General features: G+C 51.1%; 2 protein-coding genes across 2 annotated transcripts in view; one reads left to right on the top strand and one right to left on the bottom strand.

Moving 5' to 3' along the window:
• COASY (Coenzyme A synthase) overlaps window positions 1–17,476 on the bottom strand; it is a 131,578-nt gene extending 114,102 nt beyond the window's left edge. The window contains exon 1 of the mRNA XM_036883002.2: window positions 17,473–17,476. The gene's annotated coding sequence lies outside the window, so the exon portion shown is untranslated. The remainder of the gene's footprint in view (window positions 1–17,472) is intronic.
• Window positions 4,067–16,964, top strand: CAVIN1 (caveolae associated protein 1). The gene is made up of 2 exons (XM_036882865.2): window positions 4,067–4,707; window positions 14,314–16,964. Exons 1-2 carry the CDS (start codon window positions 4,237–4,239, stop codon window positions 15,013–15,015), a joined length of 1,173 nt encoding a protein of 390 aa, XP_036738760.1. The 5' UTR covers window positions 4,067–4,236; the 3' UTR covers window positions 15,016–16,964.
• Window positions 17,477–19,646: the final 2,170 nt, after the last annotated feature.

Here is a 19,646-nt window from a genome sequence, read left to right as displayed (position 1 = left end):
CTCCTGTCACTGAAGAGTACACGGTAGGGTGTACTCTTCTTCCTCCTTTACACCTAGAGACCCTCCCTGTGTGAGCCCTTCCCCCTCCTCCCAGGAAGTTGTAGCAACCTTCCCTAAACTGGGGGAGCATCTTCCACTTTGTACCAGGATCTGTTTATACATGTCTCCCCTGCTATGCTAAGAGCTTTCCAACAGGAGGGACTGGGCTTTCTTCATCCTCCTTGAAGTTCCCAGCCTAATAGCTGGCGCATGGTAAGAAGTAGACAAACTTTTTTGAACAAATGGATGGATGGAGGAATACCACAGAGTACTGTGAGATTCCAGCTGCTGACATGGTTGCAGCCTGTTGTTCTTTTTTTTAAAAATTTTTTATTAAGGTATTATTGATATACACTCTTATGAAGGTTTCACATGAAAAAACAATGTGGTTACTACGTTTACCCATATTATCAAGTCCCCACCCATACCTCAATGCAGTCACTGTCCATCAGTGTAGTAAGATGCACAGATCCACTATTTGCCTTCTCTGTGCTACACTGTTTCCCCTGTGACCCCCCCTCCACCATGTGTACTAAACATAAAACCTTCAATCCCCTTCTCCCTCCCTCCCCACCTGCCCTCTCCCACCCCTCCCCTTTGGTAACCACTAGTTCCTTCTTGGAGTCTCTGAGTCTGCTGCTATTTTGTTCCTTCAGTTTAGCTTCGTTGTTATACTATACTCCACAAATGAAGGAAATCATTTGGCACTTGTCTTTCTCTGCCTGGCTAATTTCACTGAGCATAATGTTCTCCAGCTCCATCCATGTTGTTGCAAATGGTAGGATTTATTTCTTTCTTATGGCTGAATAGTATTCCATTGTGTATATGTACCACCTCTTCTTTATCCATTCATCTACTGATGGACACTTAAGTTGCTTCCATATATTGGCTATCGTAAAAAGTGCTGCGATAAACACAGGGGTGCATATATCTTTTTGAATCTGATAACTTGTATTCTTTGGGTAAATTCCAAGGAGTGGGATTCCCAGATCAAATGGTATTTCTATTTTTAGTTTTTTGAGGAACCTCCATATTGCTTTCCATAATGGTTCAACTAGCTTACATTCCCACCAACAGTGTAGGAGAGTTCCCCTTTCTCCGCATCCTTGCCAGCATTTGTTATTCTTAGTTTTTTTGATGCTGGCCATCCTTACTGGTGTGAGGTGATATCTCATTGTGGTTTTAATTTGCATTTCTCTGATGATTGGTGATGTGGAGCATCTTTTCACGTGTCTGTTGCCCATCTGAATTTCTTTGGAGAACTACTCTGCCCATTTGTTAACCAGGTTATTTGCTTTCTGGGTGTTGAGGTGTGTAAGTTCTTTATATAGCCTGTTGTTCTTTTTCTGGACCAAAGGGTTGTTTGTTTCCACCTCTCTATCTCTTTTACAGTCTCTGCCTCAGCAGCAGAAAACACACAAAGGGACAGTGTGCCTTTCAGCAAATAGAGTGAGCAATGGAAAGTGCAAAGCATCAACTCTGAATGCAAGTAATGGCATGCTGAATGTAATTCTAAATGAAGAGAAACTGATTATTTTCAGTGGAATGAAGTCCTCTGGGAACCATCCTTGGGTTCCAATTCTAGGTGCACCAAGGCTCGGAATGCCCCCTGTTGGATTTAGCTGGTATTTAGTAAGAAGAGGAACAGAAACTTGGGGCAGTTATTGGATATCATAGGTATGTAGGGGGTAGGGCCCTTTCTGTGAAATTCTGTGGAGGAGGCATCAGATGAGGCAGAGAAGTATTCACTGGACTATCCCTGGGATATAATTTGATTCACCCATAAATACTGACATTCCTTTTTGAATAATAGAAATACTTTCCTGATGGGAAACCCAGAATGGCATAGACTTAATTCCTTTTAGTAAGCATGCAACCACAAAAAACATATCAACCACAGAAACTCTTCTTCAGTGTCTCCCCCTACTCCCAACAAGTGAGGCTTAAATCATAATGTCCATTGACAGAGAGCTGGGTAAATAGTACATCCAGCATTGGAAAACAAGGCAGTTCTACACACGGTGATGTGGAACAACCTCTAAGACATATTAGTAACTGAAAAGAAGGCATTTATATATATATATTTGATAGTGTGTGCAAAGACTTTCTGGAGAAGATTCTGCAAGAAAATAGTAACAATTCTCGTCTTCTAGGAGAGAAATTGGTTGTAAACAAGGATAGAAAGAAAACTTCTTTTCATTATATTTCTTGGTATGCTACTCACAATTTTCACCTTGTGTGTCACCTGTGAAAATAATCGAATCCATTTTTAAAAAGGAAGAACCTTATGAAGTCCTAGTAAGGTTCTCTGCTGTTCTAGAAGTCTTATCATTCTTCACTGGAAACAACTTATACTGCTATAATACATTTTCTCTTAAATTCTAAAATAAATTGGCAACTTGTCAGTTCTAGCATATATATATATATATACAATTTTATGTACTGGCTTATTCTATTTGAATATCAAACAAGAAAGTCACTTGTTTCTGAGAAAACAGCTATTGAAGTGTTAGGGAAAATATTTTACTTAGTAGTTGGGGTTATGCCGGGTTATCCCAGCCAGTATGCTCTTTAGCTCCTTTCTGGGCTGGTAGGCTCTCTGACTGGATTGAGCAGCCAGGGGTCCCTGCCAAGCAGTTTTCACTCTTCTTAATGATAATGCAAACCAGACTAGAAGTGAAATGACCTGTGGCCAAGGCTATCATCTATTCAGCTGTGGAAACCCACGCTTGCTTTCCTAACCAGGGGAAAGGTTTGCAGCTTTTCTGGGGGAAAGGAGGCTGGTACCACTCCAGGGGACTCACAGCTCCAGTGCTATGCTAGAGAGCAAACTGGAGGAGCCTGAGCAGCCTCTTTTCCCTGGGACTTCTGAGCTAAGGGTCCTCCTTGGTCCTGCTCCTTGGTTGTTATTCCTCAGGTCAACAGGCTCAAAACCAGCACATGTGGGTGGCCTGTCTGCCCCACCTGTCCCAGTGAAAGGTAGAGTGTTAAGGTGGAAGGAGCAATAGCTGAGTCCAAGAATTTCATTAGAGAGCCAACCCAAGGCTCTCCAATGGATGTATGCTAGAACTAAGTTGCCAATTTGTTTTAGAATTTAAGAGAAAATGTATTATAGCAGTATAATTGCTGTTGATAACCTCTGTCAAGGGACTTGCTTGGCCAGGGTGTCCGGTTCTGGCTGTCCAGCCAGGAGGTGGTATTTGACAATGTCTCTGATTGCTGAGTGTCAGTCTCTGGGACCTAGAGAGGTGGACCTTGAGAGGTAGAGGCACTCCTCCATCCTGCTCTCTTAAGTCAGTGTCAGTTAGGCCTCTGCGGTGGCGGGAAACATAGGGAATGGTGATTTTTAGAGAGACGAGTGAAAAGCTTTACTTTCTATTTGATTGCCTTTCTACTTTATTGTCTTAATCCTACTATTAGGATAATTCTAAAAGGAACCTAGAGTAGCTTCACAGTCCCTCACCACCACTTAAGTTCTGCCTTCCTTACCTCCCACACAGCCCCTCCGGCTTTCAGAACAGTGGTTGGTAACGTGGCGCGGGGGGCGGGGGGCAACGGTTAAGGCCCCTTCAAAATGATTCTGGAAGCCATGGATACTTTCCCGCACAAAAACTGGGAGCAGGCAAATACGACAGAATATCTTGCCTGTAATTTCAGGATTTCGTATTGTACCTGACTTGTGTCCCATCCCTTAGAACTCCCTAAAGGAAGTGGCGGGATTGTGCCGGAGCGAAAACGGCAGGCGGTTACAGCAGAGCCGCCGTCTAGGACCTGCTTCCTTCCTCCAGCTCACATTCCTCCCCCCAGTCCTGCTCCGCCGCCTCTGCGGCCAGCGGAGGCCCTAGTCTCCCGCCCCAACTATTCCAACCATCCTGGGAAGGGTGGGGCGCTCGGCTCTTGGGTCCCCTCGGTTGCCCCCCCTTTCCCATCATCGTTTTCCCCCTTGTGCCCCCGTCCCTCCCTTTCTGGGGTGAGGCCAGCCAATGAGCGACGAGACTCCAGGGTTTGGCCCGGGAGCCGGGGAGCTCACCGATCCCCGCCCCACAGTTCTGGCCGCGGTCCCGGCGCGCACGGACGTGGCTCGAGTTTCCTCCGCTGTCCGCTCGCTCGCGCTCTCCCTCCCGCTCCTCCTCCTCTCCGGGTCTCCCGCTCCAGCTCCAGTTCCAGCCGGCGGGCCCCGCACGGCTCCGGGTAGCCATGGAGGACACCCAGCTCCATATCATCGAGCAGCCGCTTCCCGGGTACCCCGACGCCGGAGACCCGGGGTCCTCCTCCCTGGGGGCACCAGCGGCGGAGGAGCCGTCGGGGGCCGGCTCTGAAGAGCTAATCAAGTCGGACCAGGTGAACGGCGTGCTGGTGCTGAGCCTTCTGGACAAAATCATCGGCGCGGTCGACCAGATCCAGCTGACCCAAGCCCAACTGGAGGAGCGGCAGGCGGAGATGGAGGGCGCCGTGCAGAGCATCCAGGGAGAGCTGAGCAAGCTGGGCAAGGCGCACGCCACCACCAGCAACACCGTGAGCAAGTTGCTGGAGAAGGTGCGCAAGGTCAGCGTCAACGTGAAGACCGTGCGCGGCAGCCTGGAGCGCCAGGCGGGCCAGATCAAAAAGCTGGAGGTCAACGAGGCCGAGCTGCTGCGGCGCCGCAACTTTAAAGTCATGATTTACCAGGTGAGTTGGTGGGACGGACCACACCCAGAACTCCGCGCCCGGCCCGCTGTGTCCAGCCCCGGGCTTGGGCCTGGCCAGGCTCGGGGGACCCACCCTCCTGCCTGCCTGAGCCGCGGGAGTGGACTGGGTGGGGTGAGCGGCGGATTCCTGGAGCGCGCGGAGGGGTGCGCTCTGCACCCTGCGTCTGCTCACCGAGCCCCTCCCTCCGGTGCCAAACTGGTAGCGCAACCGAGTTCGGGGGCTGAACTTCTCGCAGACCGCCTCCAACTTGGCTCTGTCAAAAGTCTTCCTATTCGGGTTGGGTTTTAGGGACAGCCAGGGGCCCCTGGCGGCCGTTGGGGCCCGCTGTAAGCGGACACTGGCGGCGCGGACCGGGTTTGGGGCCTCCGGCACTGCCCGCCCGATATAGCGGGTGATTCAGGGCTCAGGCACGCACCCGCGGGGGCTGCGCCAGGCGAGGGACGCGACCGCCAGCACACCCTCCCGGACCCCGCGCCCCCGCATCAACCTCCGCTGCCCACCTCGTCCCCACGCTGCGATCTGGCCCTGGCCTCCGGGCGCCTGCAGGCCTCTGGGGACACCCTAGCTGGTGGCGTACCCTGGGCCTGAAGGGAGCAGGCGTGGGGGGAGGCGGGCGTGATGTGAGAAGTGCGAGAGAAGTGCCGGTGGTGGGGCGTGGACAGCCCCCAGTCCAGCGGTCTGGGCGCGGTGAATCACCCCGTATGCCTGCGGGGGCGGGGAGCAGCGGGCGGACGCGCGGGAGGAGGCTGGCGCGCCCCAGGCTCCGCCCATGCCTCTTGTTGCTCTCTTTGCACCTCTCCCCATTCCTCCTGCCTGAATAAAAGTTTAGTTTTTGTCTCATGACCCCAAATAAACCTGGGAATCTCAGTATTGCTGCTTCTCTCCAGTCCTCCCAATTTTTTAGGGGTGGGTCTGAGCTGAGAGCTTGGTGATCTTTGGTCGGGTGGGAATGTGCCCAGCCTGCCTCCTCTCTGCTTGCCGCGGCCTGGTTGATGTTCCTACACCAAGGAGGTGAAATCATGGGGGTGGAGGGGTTAGTTTATGCTGCTGCTTCTCCTTCCTCCCTACGGAAGGTACTGGAAAGAAAAGGAAGGCTAGATTTCCCACACCCTGTGGGTAAGAGGACCCCAGGTGAGGGAGCTGTGGTTTTAGTGACTGTTCTGGGGCCTGGTTAAACTGGGTGGATGCTTGAGGTCCTTGGCGTGATCTCTAGGAGGAGGTAAGAGATGCTGATTGGAACAAGTGTTTGGGGACAGTAAACACAGGGAGGTGGGGAGCTGTCACCCATCTGAGGAGGTGGTGGTAGGACAGAGGCAGAAGTGGTACTTCTCCTCCTTGCCCCCAATGTCCAGGGACTCCTCCCAAGAGGCTCAAGAAGTTTTGCTTCCCCCTCTCCTCCTCCCATCCCCAACCCCAGAGCACTATCTGGTAGAAAATGTTTGTCTAGAGCCGTTTCCAACTTAATCCAACTGTTGGGAGGAAGCAGGGGTGTGTGTGTGTGTGACTTTTGAAGAACTCTGCCTGGCACTGGAGAATGAGACAGGGAGGGGTCTGGGGCCACCAAACAGCTCTCTTTCTTCCAGAGCCTGGTATGGTAGAGGGTTGCCATGAAGGGCTTGGGTGGGTGACCCTTCTCACTCCAAATATCCCATACAGTAGAACCTGGGAAAGTTCTCAGCCTTGAGGTAAAACTCCCTATGTCAAAAATGGATATTTTGAGAGGACTGTGTTCAGAGGCATCCCCATTTACTCCCTCTGGGCAGTTGGCAGGGGTCTGTGGAGAGGGAGGGGGTCTAATCACGGGATGGCTCTGACTGCATCTGTAGTAAACCAGGGCCAGTGGCAGGCAGAGAGTTGAAGTAGAAAGAATGGCTCAAGCTGGGGGCTCTGAGCCCCCGAACCATAAGGGAAATGACTAAGAAGTAAAGCAATTCCAACTCGGAGAGGTGCTCAGAGGTAAGGAAAAGATTCCAGCAACAGGGGTGGGGTTCAGGGAAGCAGAACTTTCCTGAGCAGCAGAGCAGATTTCCAGGTGGGGGTGAGGGGGTGGGGTACTCAGCTGCTGGAGGAAAGCAGAGGCTGCTCCTCCCTGAGGTCTGCAGGCCTGGGAAGAGAATGAGGTAAAAATAGCTCTGTGCCTTGGCAGACCTAATAGGGAAGATTGGGGGCAGCAGCATTTATGGTAGTCAGACTGAGGGGGTAGCGTGCTTGGGTGGCCAGGCACAGAGAGAGAGATTTGGAGAAAGGCCCTCCGGGATGGTGTGAGTTCTCCAGAATGGGAGCAGGAGGGGGTGCTGTACTCCCCACTGCAGATGTGGGAGGTGAGGATATGGCAATGGGGGTGGGGTGGAGGGGATAACTGAAAGGATGGGAAGGCCCCACCTATGGGATCGTCTGACCTTTCACACCTTCTCCTGGGAGACAAAGGAGAGAAGCCCATATCCCAGATTCAGAGAATTGCTTGACAATGATTTCACAGCTTAAGTTTGCATTTGGCCCCTAAACACACACACACACACTATCTCCCACTCCAGTCTATCAGAGGCTTCACCTTGAACTCACTTCTGAGTCATTATTGTCCTTTTCTGGCATTTCCCTCCCTGTTTCCCAAATAAAAACTAGCAGTTTGGCATCCCTTCCTATCAGGCAACGCCTAGTTAATGAGAGAAGTGAATCCTATTAGTAGCTTAGGATCAATGAACTGAAAACTGCTGGGAGAATCAGGCAGATCATGGGCACCATGCAAATAGCGGAAGCTGTGATCATTAACAATACAATTCTCATAGCTCTAGTGGTGCAACTGGTTAGTGCCTGGTACCATAAATGCTGCTGCCCCCAATCTTCCCTATTAGGTCTGCCAAGGCCCCCAACTGTCCTTTCCCCTGACTTCTGATTGTCTAAGGCAAGAGTGGCAGCTCAGCCCCTCAGGAGGGAGAGTTAGGACCTGCCACTGTGGACCCCAGGATGTAGGCCCAACTGGCAAAAAAATAGCTTGTTTTTTGATCCTGATTTCTCTGTGCATCTTGGTGGCTGATATCCCAAGTGTGGGTGTGGGGAGGAGTGGCAAGGGAGGCAGGAGGAGGGGACGTAGCCAAAGGGAAATAGCCAGGAAGTCTCTCTTCCATGCCTCTCCCTCTCCTTATCCAGGGCAGTACCCTGTGTGCCCCAGGATGTAGGCCCACCTGGCAAAAGATACAATTCTCCCAGACAACAATTTGGATATTGGAATTCATTTAGAATCCTGAAAGGGATCTAAAATGGAAATGTATTTTCTGGAGCAGTTTTGGTGAGGCAGTTAATGACCTACACGTGGACCCATCAGACCGGCTCCAAGTGCTTGAGGACAGGACCAGGAAGCATTTAAGGGATTAGGTGGCTCATGGGCATTAAAAGGGAGGACACCAGGGTTGGAATGAGGGCCTGCTGGCTTCTTCTCCCCAAATCCTAACCGAACATAGAGCTCCTTCCTGGGCTCAAGGCAAATCAGGGCTACCTTGGTCCAGAGAGCCCCAAACCTTTGCTCAAAAATATTCCCAACTGGGGCTATGGTTCCCTTTCACCCCCTAAGCCTAGTGGCCATGGAGAGAGAGCTTACCACATCCTTCCTCCAAAAAGCTGAGTTTGGATTGTTTCTCCTGGTCACTGAATCCAAGCAGGGAAGGTATTTTAGGGGTATTTCCTAAGACCAAAGGAAATCATACTCCCTCTGATTTATTTTTTAAGTAAATAAAGTCTGACTATTGAAAAGGTCAAAATCAAAAAGGGATGAGCGGGCAACTGATAGAGACAGGAGAGGGACCATTGTTGCTAGGCAACCGACCTCAGAGAGGAGAAGTAGTTTGTTCCATTTTTTTGGACCCTCACCATCAAGCATATTCATCATTCTATCATTATAGACTTTTTGAGCTGGAAGATGCCTTAGAGATAATCGACTTCAGCCCCTTCATTTTGTAGCTAAGGAAGCTGAGGCCCAGAGAAGGGAAGTCACTTGCCTGTTGCCACTCAAGTTATTGGGTGTCAAAGCTGGGGCCCCTCCTGCTACTCTCTGCTCCTGCACCTTCTCCTTCTATTCCCAGACTTTGCAGCACAAGTCAGGGTAGAGACTAGCCCTAACCAAGGGTTAGTTCCGGCTCCTTCATTTTCTGAGGATGACAGTTACAAGGTCCTGACACTGTGGCTGCTTTGCATATGGGTTGGTGTGTATGAGTTTTAGCTAAGAGTGGATAAGGTTGGTGGCCATTAGCTGCTCAGCCTTATAGTACTAAGGTAGGGGAAATGTATGGTCACCTAGCCCAGTGACAGTGGGAAGGGAGGGGTGCAGGGTGTAGAGAGTGGGGCTTCTACGCCAGTGTGGGTATCCCCTGGCATGGACTCTGTATCTGGCCATGAGAGGACCACATTGGCCCCTTTCTCCTCAGCCTCCCTGTATCTGACAGGGCATCTGCTGCTTTGTGTTTTTGTGGCTGCAGGGGTTTACTAAACACTGCTCTCTCCAGTGTCTGCTAGTGCCCCCAACTGTCCCTGACTTCTGATTGTCTAAAGCAAGAGTGGCAGCTCAGCCCCTCAGGAGGGAGAGTTAGGACCTGCCACTGTGGACCCCAGGATGTAGGCCCACCTGGCAAAAAAATAGCTTGTTTTTTGATCCTGATTTCTCTGTGCATCTTGGTGGCTGATATCCCAAGTGTGGGTGTGGGGAGGGGTGGCAAGGGAGGCAGGAGGAAGGGACGTGGCCAAAGGGAAATAGCCAGGAAGTCTCTCTTCCATGCCTCTCCCTCTCCTTATCTGGGGCAGTACCCAGTGCCCACCCTGCCTGCAGGGAATAATGAAAACTGGGATCAGCAGCGGCTGACTCTGAGGACAGTGAAGTTGTTTGCCTTCTCTTACTCATAGGAACATCTCCAGTTAGAGTGCATCAACAGGCCTCTTAGAAAATTCCTTCCCTACCCCCAGCAGTCTCTTTCCCTTCTTCCCCTGACTCCCAATTGCATCATCCCAGGACCACAGATGGCTAGTGATAGAAGGTAGGAGGCCAAGGATGGGACTGGGGAAGATTCTAGAGGGAGGAAGGGAGGGGGTTCTGTTTAAATTGTGTTTATTAATTCATGGGCCTGGGTTTGTGCCGCTCCTTTCAGCCCCAGGGCCCTCCTGATGAAGCATTTAAAATGTGGTTTCCGCCCAACCTAACACATTGTGTATTCCCTCTGCCTCCTACCCACCAGCCCCAACGCTGCACGCTCACCAGGGCCTCTTTCTCTCAACCCCATCTGCACCCATCCCAAGCCCCATTTAAACCCCTTTTCCTCATCTTAGCCCAAGAAGAAGCTGAATGCACCCTCTGATCTGGCCACACCCAAGATCGTGTCTTTTGACCTTCGGCCTGAGACTGAGCCCTTTGACCTGACGCCTGACACAGTGCCTGAGCTCCCACTGTTTGACCAGACGCCTAGGACACTGCCCTATTACCCAGAGCCTGTGCCTCTGCCCACTCCAGAGAAGCCGACAACTGGGGAGGGTGCTTAGAGTCTCCTGAGTCACATAAGGCCATGGGCATGGGCGTGTCACTCCAGGCCACCATCAGCTGACTGGTGGTCAGTGATGGGATGGCCAGCCTCTTCCAAGCCCCTGCCCCTTGTGGGTGGGTGGTGGGTACTGTGCAAACACTCTCCGTTATGCAGGGTTCAGGCGAATGTGGTGTGTGCAATGGGGGGGGAGGTAAAGGGATGGGGACCCTCCCCTACCTCTTAGCCATGCTTGAGCTGCACCCAAAGCTGCCCTGCATGGAATTGCATGGAACTGCACCGTAGCTCCTGAGTCTCCCTTCCCTCCCCCTCGGGGACAGGCCAATTTGGCTCAAAGTGTCTTTGGAGAGGGCCCTCTGAGGCCCAGGCCCAGGGTCTGTTCTGTGCCCTGTCCACCCCCTCCCTGCAGCTAGGGAAAACATTTATACTTACTTTTTCCAGTTTTTTTCAGAAAATGTTTTGCAAAGAGATCCCTTATGTTTGCCAGATCCTGTCTTGGGTGGGGCACCCAAAAGCTGCCAACTCAGAGGCCAGAAGGGAGGACATTTTAGCTGATCTGGCTTGGATCTGGCCTCCCTATAGCACAAAAGTGTTTTTCCAACTTCTTTTTTTCATAATCCCCCAAAGGATTCCTTGTGGATATTTCCTCCCTAATTGTTCCTTCCCCCATGGAAGTTTAATACAAATATGCTATATACTATATATCTACAGGTATTCTATATACATCTTGGCAACCTGAAATTGGAGATCCTGAGTTTTTTTTAAGACTTTCCCTCTCTTCCACCTCTCCCCCAGTCTGGACCCCTCTCTAACATACTAAGCAGAAGCTGGGTCTCCGAGTCACCTCTCCAAAGTCCCCTCTGGCCTCTCCCAGGCGGTGGTTGGGACAGAGCTGCTTAGCTCCAAGTCAAGAAAGGCGTCTCACCCAGAGCCATATGACACTGTCCCACTTCCCTGACAAATGTGAAGTGCTTGGCCAAAGACCAGGCACATTAGTAGGTGCTCAATTAAATTATAATCATTAAAATCTTCGTAAGTCAGAGGATCTTAAGTTTTTCCAGCAGAGTTGAGGAGTGGAGTGGAAGAGGCTGGAGCTCCCCTAAATCCTTTCTGTACTGGTGCCTTCCTGGCTTGGGGAGCTGCATGTGCTCGGCAGGGTGCAGGGGAAGCTGTGCATGCTTTTGTTCAGACCCGGTCATTAAAGGTAACTCTGGAAACCAAGCCTGTTGGAAGTAGTGGTTTTATTGAATAAAAACGTGAAAACAGAACATGAGAGCCCTCCTTGCTTGCCACCCCCCGAGGCCCGTCCTTTGGTTTAGGAACTGCCAGGGGAGTAGGGGTGGGACAAGGTGTCCAGCATGTATGCCCAGAGTGGGGGGAGGTGCTTTGGGAATGTGCTGGTGGTGTTTGTAGCAGCAGGCAGACTGGGTGGGCCCGAGAGAACACTCCAAGGCCGTGAGTCACAGGGGAAACCTGGCTTGGAACAGGAAGAAAAAGGAAAATCCATTGGTGGAGGGGAAAGCTGAAGTCCTGGTGGAATATCCTCTCCAGAGCCAGTCTACTGGACACTATCCTGGGACTCAGGTCGGGTTAGTTCTTCCCCTATCTGCTGATGTTCCACCCAGAAGGCAGCTCCTCTGGTATAAGCCATCACGGGCGGGCGGGAAACTACAGTGAATGGGGTTATCTTCCCAGGTGCCTTGCTGGACTGGGGGAGAGATGCCCCCACGTTCAAGAATAAACTTCCCCTCACTGGGATTACTCCCTAATGTTGTGTTTGAGACCTTGCACCAGGCATCAGGAAGATAGGATTGGCTGCAAGAAGTCTGCTACTCTCTCCCCAGCCCTGCTCACTTCTAAGCTCAACTGGCAAACACCGTTCTTTATCTAGGAAGCCAGAGGCCAGGAAAACCAGTCAGCTCAGCCTTTACAGGGTGGGGGAGAATCAGGGATGCTGGGGGTAGGGCAGGGAGACAATATGGATTTGTTTTCCAGCAGCTGGGACTCTTTCCTGTCTATTCCCTGCCCCTGTCACACTAATCCTTCCCTAGTCCATCCACATTGTCTGAGCTTAGTGAATGGAAAGGTTGTCCTCCACCCTTTGGTGGGGCGCCGTGTGGATGTTTAATCTGGGAGGCTATGAAAGACAGATCAGAGCTGAAATTTTTTTGATACTGGAGCTGCAGGTAAATTCTGGGTGGAGATGGATGAAGGGGTAGTAGAAGGTTTAGATCCTAGAGTTCTAAAATGGTATGTAAAAGGACTCAGTAGGAGGTAGGGAGAAGTGATTGCAAGAGACCTAAAGGGTACAAACTGAAATCAGAGGGAATGCTAAGAGAGGTTGGGACTTCTACACTCAGAACAAGGAAAACACCCCTTCAGTGCCTCTGTGAGTGATGAGAGGCACAGATATGGACAAAATGCCATAGGATGCTCTGATAGTATCAAGCCAGCTATGGCAGTAGAAGACTACAAGTCCCACCATGCCTTGAGCCCAGGTTACCTTGCCTTATGGGAGGTGTAGTTGAGTAATGGGATCTTGCGGTGGCCTGGTGCCCACCAGAGCTGGTGCCCTGTTCCGATGAAGAGGTGGGGCCAGTATTCCCTTTGTCCCTGCTAATGCTATTAACAGGGAGGGAAGGAAGTTGGGAGAGGGTGTTCCTAGTTTTCAGTGTAAACTAGGAAACTCTGGGGGGATGGGGATGGGAGGGAAGAGGAAAGAGGTTGGGGGCTGGGTAAAAAATTTCTGTAGCAGGTGGTACAGAGATACCAAGTTGCCAATGTGTGTGTGTGTGTGTGTGTGTGTGTGTGTGTGTGTGTGTGTGAGTGTGTGTGTGTGTGTATGAGAGGGGCCAATTTGTGCTGCCTCATTTTTCTCAGTGGGATTTTCTTAAAATTCTGGGAACGATCTTAAGAAAACCCTTTAGAAAAAATTGTCTCTCATTTCTTTGTCTGAAATCTTGAACGAGAAGTCTGGGCCGAAGGGGGGTCCTGTTAATGTTCTGGGTTATGCCCCCTGTCCCTTTTGTGGGCAGCTTCCCCTATATTGGTTGGGGTGTGTGCAGCTGAGATTCTGAAATGCTGGCCCAGAGTCAAGATCTTATAAAATCTTCCCTCAATGGAAAACAGTGCTGATGCTATGTCCTCCCCTGGTTAGAGGGAAAAACTGACTCTGAGCTCCAGGATTTCAGGGAATCTGGGACCATCACCCTAATTCCTGGCTCCTTGAGCTTGCATCTGAGAGGGGGGCAAAGCGGGTGGAGAAGCAAAATGGAAAAAGAATCTCTTCCTTCCGTTCCAAGGCCGGGAAGTCAAAACCACAAGAAATGTTTTTCTTGGGGAGAAAACCCCAACCAGCTTCTTTCTCTTTCCTCCCCTAATTTTACTTGGATGAAGAGAGGGGAATGACCACCGTGGAGCCAAACAGTATGAAGTCAAGGGGTGAAGAGGCATGGGTTACAGCTCTTTTTTCCTAAGACTGGTTCTGAAATGGTTTGAAGTCTGAGAATCGCACTCCCCTTAGTTTGCCTTTAAGCCATCCTACTTGGGGATCGCCTGCTATCCCCACCCCTCAACCTAAACAAACACTTCCCCAAACCCTTGCTTTTTAAAAGACCTGGCTCGAGCAGTGCGTGACTTAGTGCACCAGAGGGCGCTCTGCCCATTTCTAAAGCTAAGTCGTGTCCCATGGGACACACACGGTAAGAATGGTTAACGCAAGCGGAGTGGACTCAGGGTGCAAGGACTGGGTTGGAGGGTCGCAGAGCTATTTAACCGAGGTGCAATTACACTTCAGGCCAATCTCCGACCCGAAGCTCGTTTCCCTTCTCACTCTGCATATTGTCATTCACTCGACATCAATCTATATGGCGCCCACGAGATGTCCAGCTCTATGTCAGGCACTGGGGAATACAAGGGTGAGCAAGTCCAGGCCGATTTCACGGGGCCCACGCACTCCCCAGAACCCCCTCCACCCTGCCTCGGTTGGCCCAGCTTGCCCCCCAGGGCCCCGCCCAGCCCTACCGCTCTGCGCCCCCTCATCGCCTTCCTCTTCCTCTCCCTTCAGGACGAAGTGAAACTGCCGGCCAAAGTGAGCATCAGCAAGTCGCTGAAGGAGTCGGAGGCGCTGCCTGAGAAGGAGGGCGACGAGCTGGGTGAGGGCGAGCGGCCCGAGGAGGACACGGCGGCGATCGAGCTGTCGTCGGATGAGGCAGTGGAGGTGGAGGAGGTCATTGAGGAGTCGCGCGCCGAGCGCATCAAGCGCAGCGGCCTGCGGCGCGTGGACGACTTCAAGAAGGCCTTCTCCAAGGAGAAGATGGAGAAGACCAAGGTGCGCACCCGCGAGAACCTGGAGAAGACCCGCATCAAGACCAAGGAGAACCTGGAGAAGACGCGGCACACGCTGGAGAAGCGCATGAACAAGCTGGGCACGCGCCTCGTCCCAGCTGAGCGGCGCGAGAAGCTCAAGTCCTCACGCGACAAGCTGCGCAAGTCTTTCACGCCCGACCACGTGGTCTACGCGCGCTCTAAGACGGCGGTGTACAAGGTCCCGCCCTTCACGTTCCACGTCAAGAAGATCCGCGAGGGCGAGGTGGAGGTGCTGAAGGCCACTGAGATGGTTGAGGTGGGGGCCGACGACGAGGAGGGCGGTGCGGAGCGCGGCGAGGCTGCCGACCTGCTGCGAGGGAGCAGCCCCGACGTGCACGCGCTGCTGGAGATCACCGAGGAGTCCGACGCCGTCTTGGTGGACAAGAGCGACAGCGACTGAACGCAGGCGCGGGGCTCTGCCCGGGTGGCCCCGCCGCCCCGCCTTTCCCTCCCAATCCCGCCCATTCCCTCTTCCCAGCCCCACCCCGCATTCCTTTCTCTCTCTGAACTTTCTTTTTCCCATCTCTCTCTGCCGCAAAACAGGCTGAGATGTTTCTAAATTGAGAACACCTCCTCTCAAGGAGCACCTCTCCAAGTCTTACGGCTGTTAAGATGGGAGGGAGAGGCAGCCTCCACAACGGACAGCCCCAACTTGGACATAGTATGGTGTGGAAATGAGAGGAGAGAGATCCATGTCCTGGTTGTCCCATTTGGGGATCTCAGAGGAAATTGCTGACACTTCCATCGTTGGGCCCCCTAAGGGCAGGCCGTCTTCCCCCGAGCCTCCCACTCACATTCACACCCAGCTGCTGTCATTCCTACTTTCTGAGCTCTTCTTTCTCATCCTGATCCCTGGAGTCTTCAAAATCAAAATTACTGTGAAAGGAGACAGTGAATCCTGACGAGGACCCTTGCCCACATGGGAGGCCCCAGGCTTGAAGGACTTGAAAGCAGCTTCCGGGAGAACCTGCAGCAGTCGGGGAGAGGGCAGAGTGGGCCCTGACCTGGATGAAGGTCTAGCATAGTCTGTACGTGCAAAGGGTCCCCATAAAGAAGGCTGAAGCCTAGCAGAGCCCTGGGGAAGGGGTGGGGTGGGGTAGTAATAGAACAGTGTATGTGTGTGGGGAGGGGCACACTCACATATTTCTGCATCTGCACGCAGGAGCACATGCTATGGCTTTGGGAAGGAGAACCGGAAATAGTAGTAGGTGGAAATGGGTGAAGAGCCGAGAATTCTTCATTAGCAGTATGAGAAACACAGGACACGAATCCCTTCTTATTGGGCTTCTCAGAGGACAGTAGGACCACTTCAAGGATAAAAGAGAGGAAAGTGTGAGAAAGCCATGATCCAAAGAAAAGAGATAGGAAAGCCTCACCCCAGTCCCCCAAATGGGATCTGGATGGCGCCCCTAGGGGCCACCCATTTGTCAAAGCCCAGAAAGTGTCCCAGAAGGGGGCAGCACCAGGCTGTGGAGATAAAAGAGAGGACAGTGTGAGAAAGCGATGATACAATAGAAAAGAGATAAGAAAGCCTCACCCCAGTCCCCCAAATGGGATCTGGATGGTGCCCCTAGGGGCCACCCATTTGTCAAAGCCCAGAAAGTGTCCCAGAAGGGGGCAACACCAGGCTGTGGAGAGCTGGGAGTGAGGAGGGAGGCCCACTGGAAAGAGACCATGGTGCAGATGGCCAGGCCACTAAGCTGAGAGCTGGAGGGGAGGGGAGGAGAGTATAAAGCAGCCCAGCCTCAGCTCGCTCCTGGCAGTTTCTTCTCAAGATCCTTCCCTAGAGTTAGTATCCTATAGCTGCAGGACTGTCAAGACTTCCTTGCTCTGTGGGCTCCTCTCCTGAATCTTTGGGATTGAGAGGAGAGTCGCTCCCAGACAGAAGGCCTGATTTCTGTAACCCACTGACCAGGTTCTCCTCAGGACACCTCAGTACCCCTGTTCCTCTCCGGTAAAGGTGGCTTGTCAAAAGCAAGGACAACTTCCCTCCCCAAGTCACAGCCCCAACAGGAGGGCTGAAGACCCGACCCCTCATCTTCCCTGCTCTGCTTTTTAGAATTGCAGCTAATTATTTTAAGGGGTGGAGGGAGGGAACCTGGGGACACAAACCTTTTTTACAATACAAAGCTTTGCTTACTGCCCCGCTTCGTTAGTTCCCTTTTCTCTTCTGGTTGGAGAGGGGCAGCTGAGGGAGGATGGGGATTGTGGGACAAGGTCCCTTGGTGCTGATGGGCTGAAGGGGCCTGAGTTGTGAGCAGATACGGTTTTCTGTGGGCTCTGGGGAGCCTTTCACGTTGCTGTGTCCTGGTGAGCAGCCCGACCAATAAACCTGCTTTTCTAAAAGAATCTGTGTTGGATTGTATTCTCTGAAGGCAGTTACATAGGGTGAGTTTCAGAAGACAGGAGGAAACCATGGAGGGAAAAAGAAAAGACTGTTGGTTTAAACTTGCCCCACTTGATGGAGTGGGGGTGGGATATATTATCATCTCCATTTTAGAGATGAAGAGAGAGAATAACTTGTCTAAGGTCAAGTAGCTGGTAAGTGGAGCTGGGATTCTAAGCCAGGCATCCTGGTTCCACAATAAATTTTGACTGTTAAGCCATCTGTAACTCTGTATTGTTTAGACTTACCTCCCTGCCCTCACAGCATTAGCCCTCCAACATGCCCAGTTACTCTACTCAGCCTGAGTGTCCCCCAAATACATGCTTCTGAATCATAGGCCTAGAGGAGGCAGCCTGGGGTAGGGGGGATAGTCAGAGGCCCTGACTCCGAGGGCTGGATCATACAGAATGGATTCCAGGGCATGTTAGTATACGCCAGTCATAGCCACACAGCATATTTAATTTCTCCCCACAACCCCGGATGGGTACCTATTTCATTGCCTATGCAGCCTCTCTTCCCCATGAGTAGCCTACCCCACCTGCCTACAAATTGTGGATTTCCTAGAGCAATGGACTCAAATTAACATGTGGGTTCTGTCTGCGTCAAACTCACCTGGGAAGGAGTTTCCCTAATAATGTCATCTGGGGCTCTATCCCAGCTTCCTGCCACCTCAAACAAGCGGGGTCCTTCCTCAAGGACCATTCATTCCCCTTAGAGCCCTGCCCCCACCCTCAGCAACAAGCATAGATATCTAAAGTTCTAAACACAAAGAAGGGTTGGATTCCCACCAAGAGAAATGAAAACTGATGCTGAAAATCGGAGACTGGGAGCCAGGAAACTTCCTTCCTACCAAGAGAGACACACCAAGGATCTTTCTTGCTCTGGGATCCAGATGTACAGCTGTGAGAAGCAGTGAATGATGTCAGAACTCCAGCTGTGGGGTAATAAGCCCCAGGGAAACCAGGAAAGGCCCTGGAATTCCAGGCCATCATTTACTTGTCTTACCCACAGCAATAAGGTTCCTGGCCCCTCCCCCTTTCATTTCACAATCCCCCATCCTCACCCCCATCTCCAGGCACTGGTCTACCACACTTTAAATACCAGCACAGTTACTTGGCTGTACCTTCCCTACTTAGCTCTGTTCTGGCACCACTTTGTTAAGAGCAGTCCTAATTCTCTGAGCAGCCACTTTTCTGTGGCCCCTGTACCATGGCCTCTTTTGCATCGCAGTGTGGAGCACACATCTCCAGAAGCTCTCCCAGGATCAGAAATTACTCATTTCCATCTTCTTTTGTAGCAGAGGAGAGGTGAAGGGCTGGTCTCAGGCATGATGCAATCAATAGTCAACCACCTACTGATAGGATCTGATGGGCCCTCCAAAGTCCCACACTCACAAAACATCTTTTCAACCAACCCATCATGCACTTGCCCACCCATCATTAGCATTATTTTGCTGGGTTAGAACCAGGCAATAAATAGTAGTATTTTTTCTCAAAGAATAAATGTTTCCTTCAATCACAGAGATCTAAGAAAGTTCCTCTACAGCCTCAGGTTGAGCTAACAAGTCTCTAAATGGTACCTCCAAAGTCTTTATCCCAAAAAGGTAACTTTCCACTGGGGTCAGGAGTAGACTGCTGCAGCCAGTCTAGGACTGGTCCAGACCCTCATCTACTCTCCCCTGGAGTATTTGAACTGACTTTAGATTCTCTTCTAAACGATTCCCCACACTATAGCCAGATATAATGATGATATAGGTATAGACAGATCAATATTTAAAAAAAACACATTTTACATTTAAATACCTTCTCTTGACCAAAGGGTTAAACTCTTTGGCATGGTTCACAAGGTTCCCTTAAGAGTTTGGTTCTTGCCCCAGTTCTTACTGCTCTTCAACATAATATTTAGAGAGAAATGGACCACACACTTTCAGGCCTGCGGGTCACAGCTCAGGCTGTTCTCTCTCTGGAATATCCTCCCCCTTTCCACCTCCCCTCATACACCAACCTCTTCCCCAGCTCCGCTCCAGTCATACTCTTTGCTCCTTTCTCAGAACTCCCATAGAACTTTATGTCAATAAACATTTGTTGAATGAATGAAATAATTATATTGCAATTACACCTTCCATTGCAACTGAAATAAATTTACCTCAAATGGGCTTCAGCAGAAACAAACAAAATAAAAGAACAATGAAAGCTGAGAAAAAAAAAGAGGAAATTAATGTAATTGAAAAAGTTCCTGATAATAGGTCCAGGGGTGCAAGTTCTGTATGTAATATTATTAAGAATATATCCCTCAAGACAAATGCTGGGCATAGAAGCCACAGGGCATAAATATGCAAAGAAGTAAAAAGCTAACCTTTTCAAACAATAAGGCTTCCCTCTCACTTACCAACTTCACATTTCCCTGTATGGCCCCGGAAGATGACTGGTTAGCCAGAGACGGGTAAGATTCCTCAAGGGAGGAACAACCTAAGACAGGCACAGTCGCAGGGGGGCCATCAGGTGAGAAATTGGGGATCAACAGAGGTGAGGCTTAGAACCTCACCCCCCCTGTTCTGAGAGAAATCTTCTGCATACGTGGATGTTTTATTGCCCTGGTCTAGCTTGGATTAACACATAGTCTACAGGCACACACCTGATCATCTA

This window comes from Manis pentadactyla, chromosome 4 (genome assembly GCF_030020395.1).
Source record: "Manis pentadactyla isolate mManPen7 chromosome 4, mManPen7.hap1, whole genome shotgun sequence".
In the NCBI taxonomy this organism is placed as follows: Eukaryota; Metazoa; Chordata; class Mammalia; order Pholidota; family Manidae; genus Manis; species Manis pentadactyla.
This window is presented reverse-complemented; position numbering and strand designations above follow the sequence as displayed.

Excerpts from the sequence above, each read along its gene's own strand:
- CAVIN1 (XM_036882865.2), top strand. The coding sequence starts at position 4,237 with ATGGAGGACACCCAGCTCCATATCATCGAGCAGCCGCTTCCCGGGTAC. Across the intron at positions 4,708-14,313 it reads TTAAAGTCATGATTTACCAG|GACGAAGTGAAACTGCCGGC; the intron begins GTGAGTTGGTGG and ends CTCTCCCTTCAG.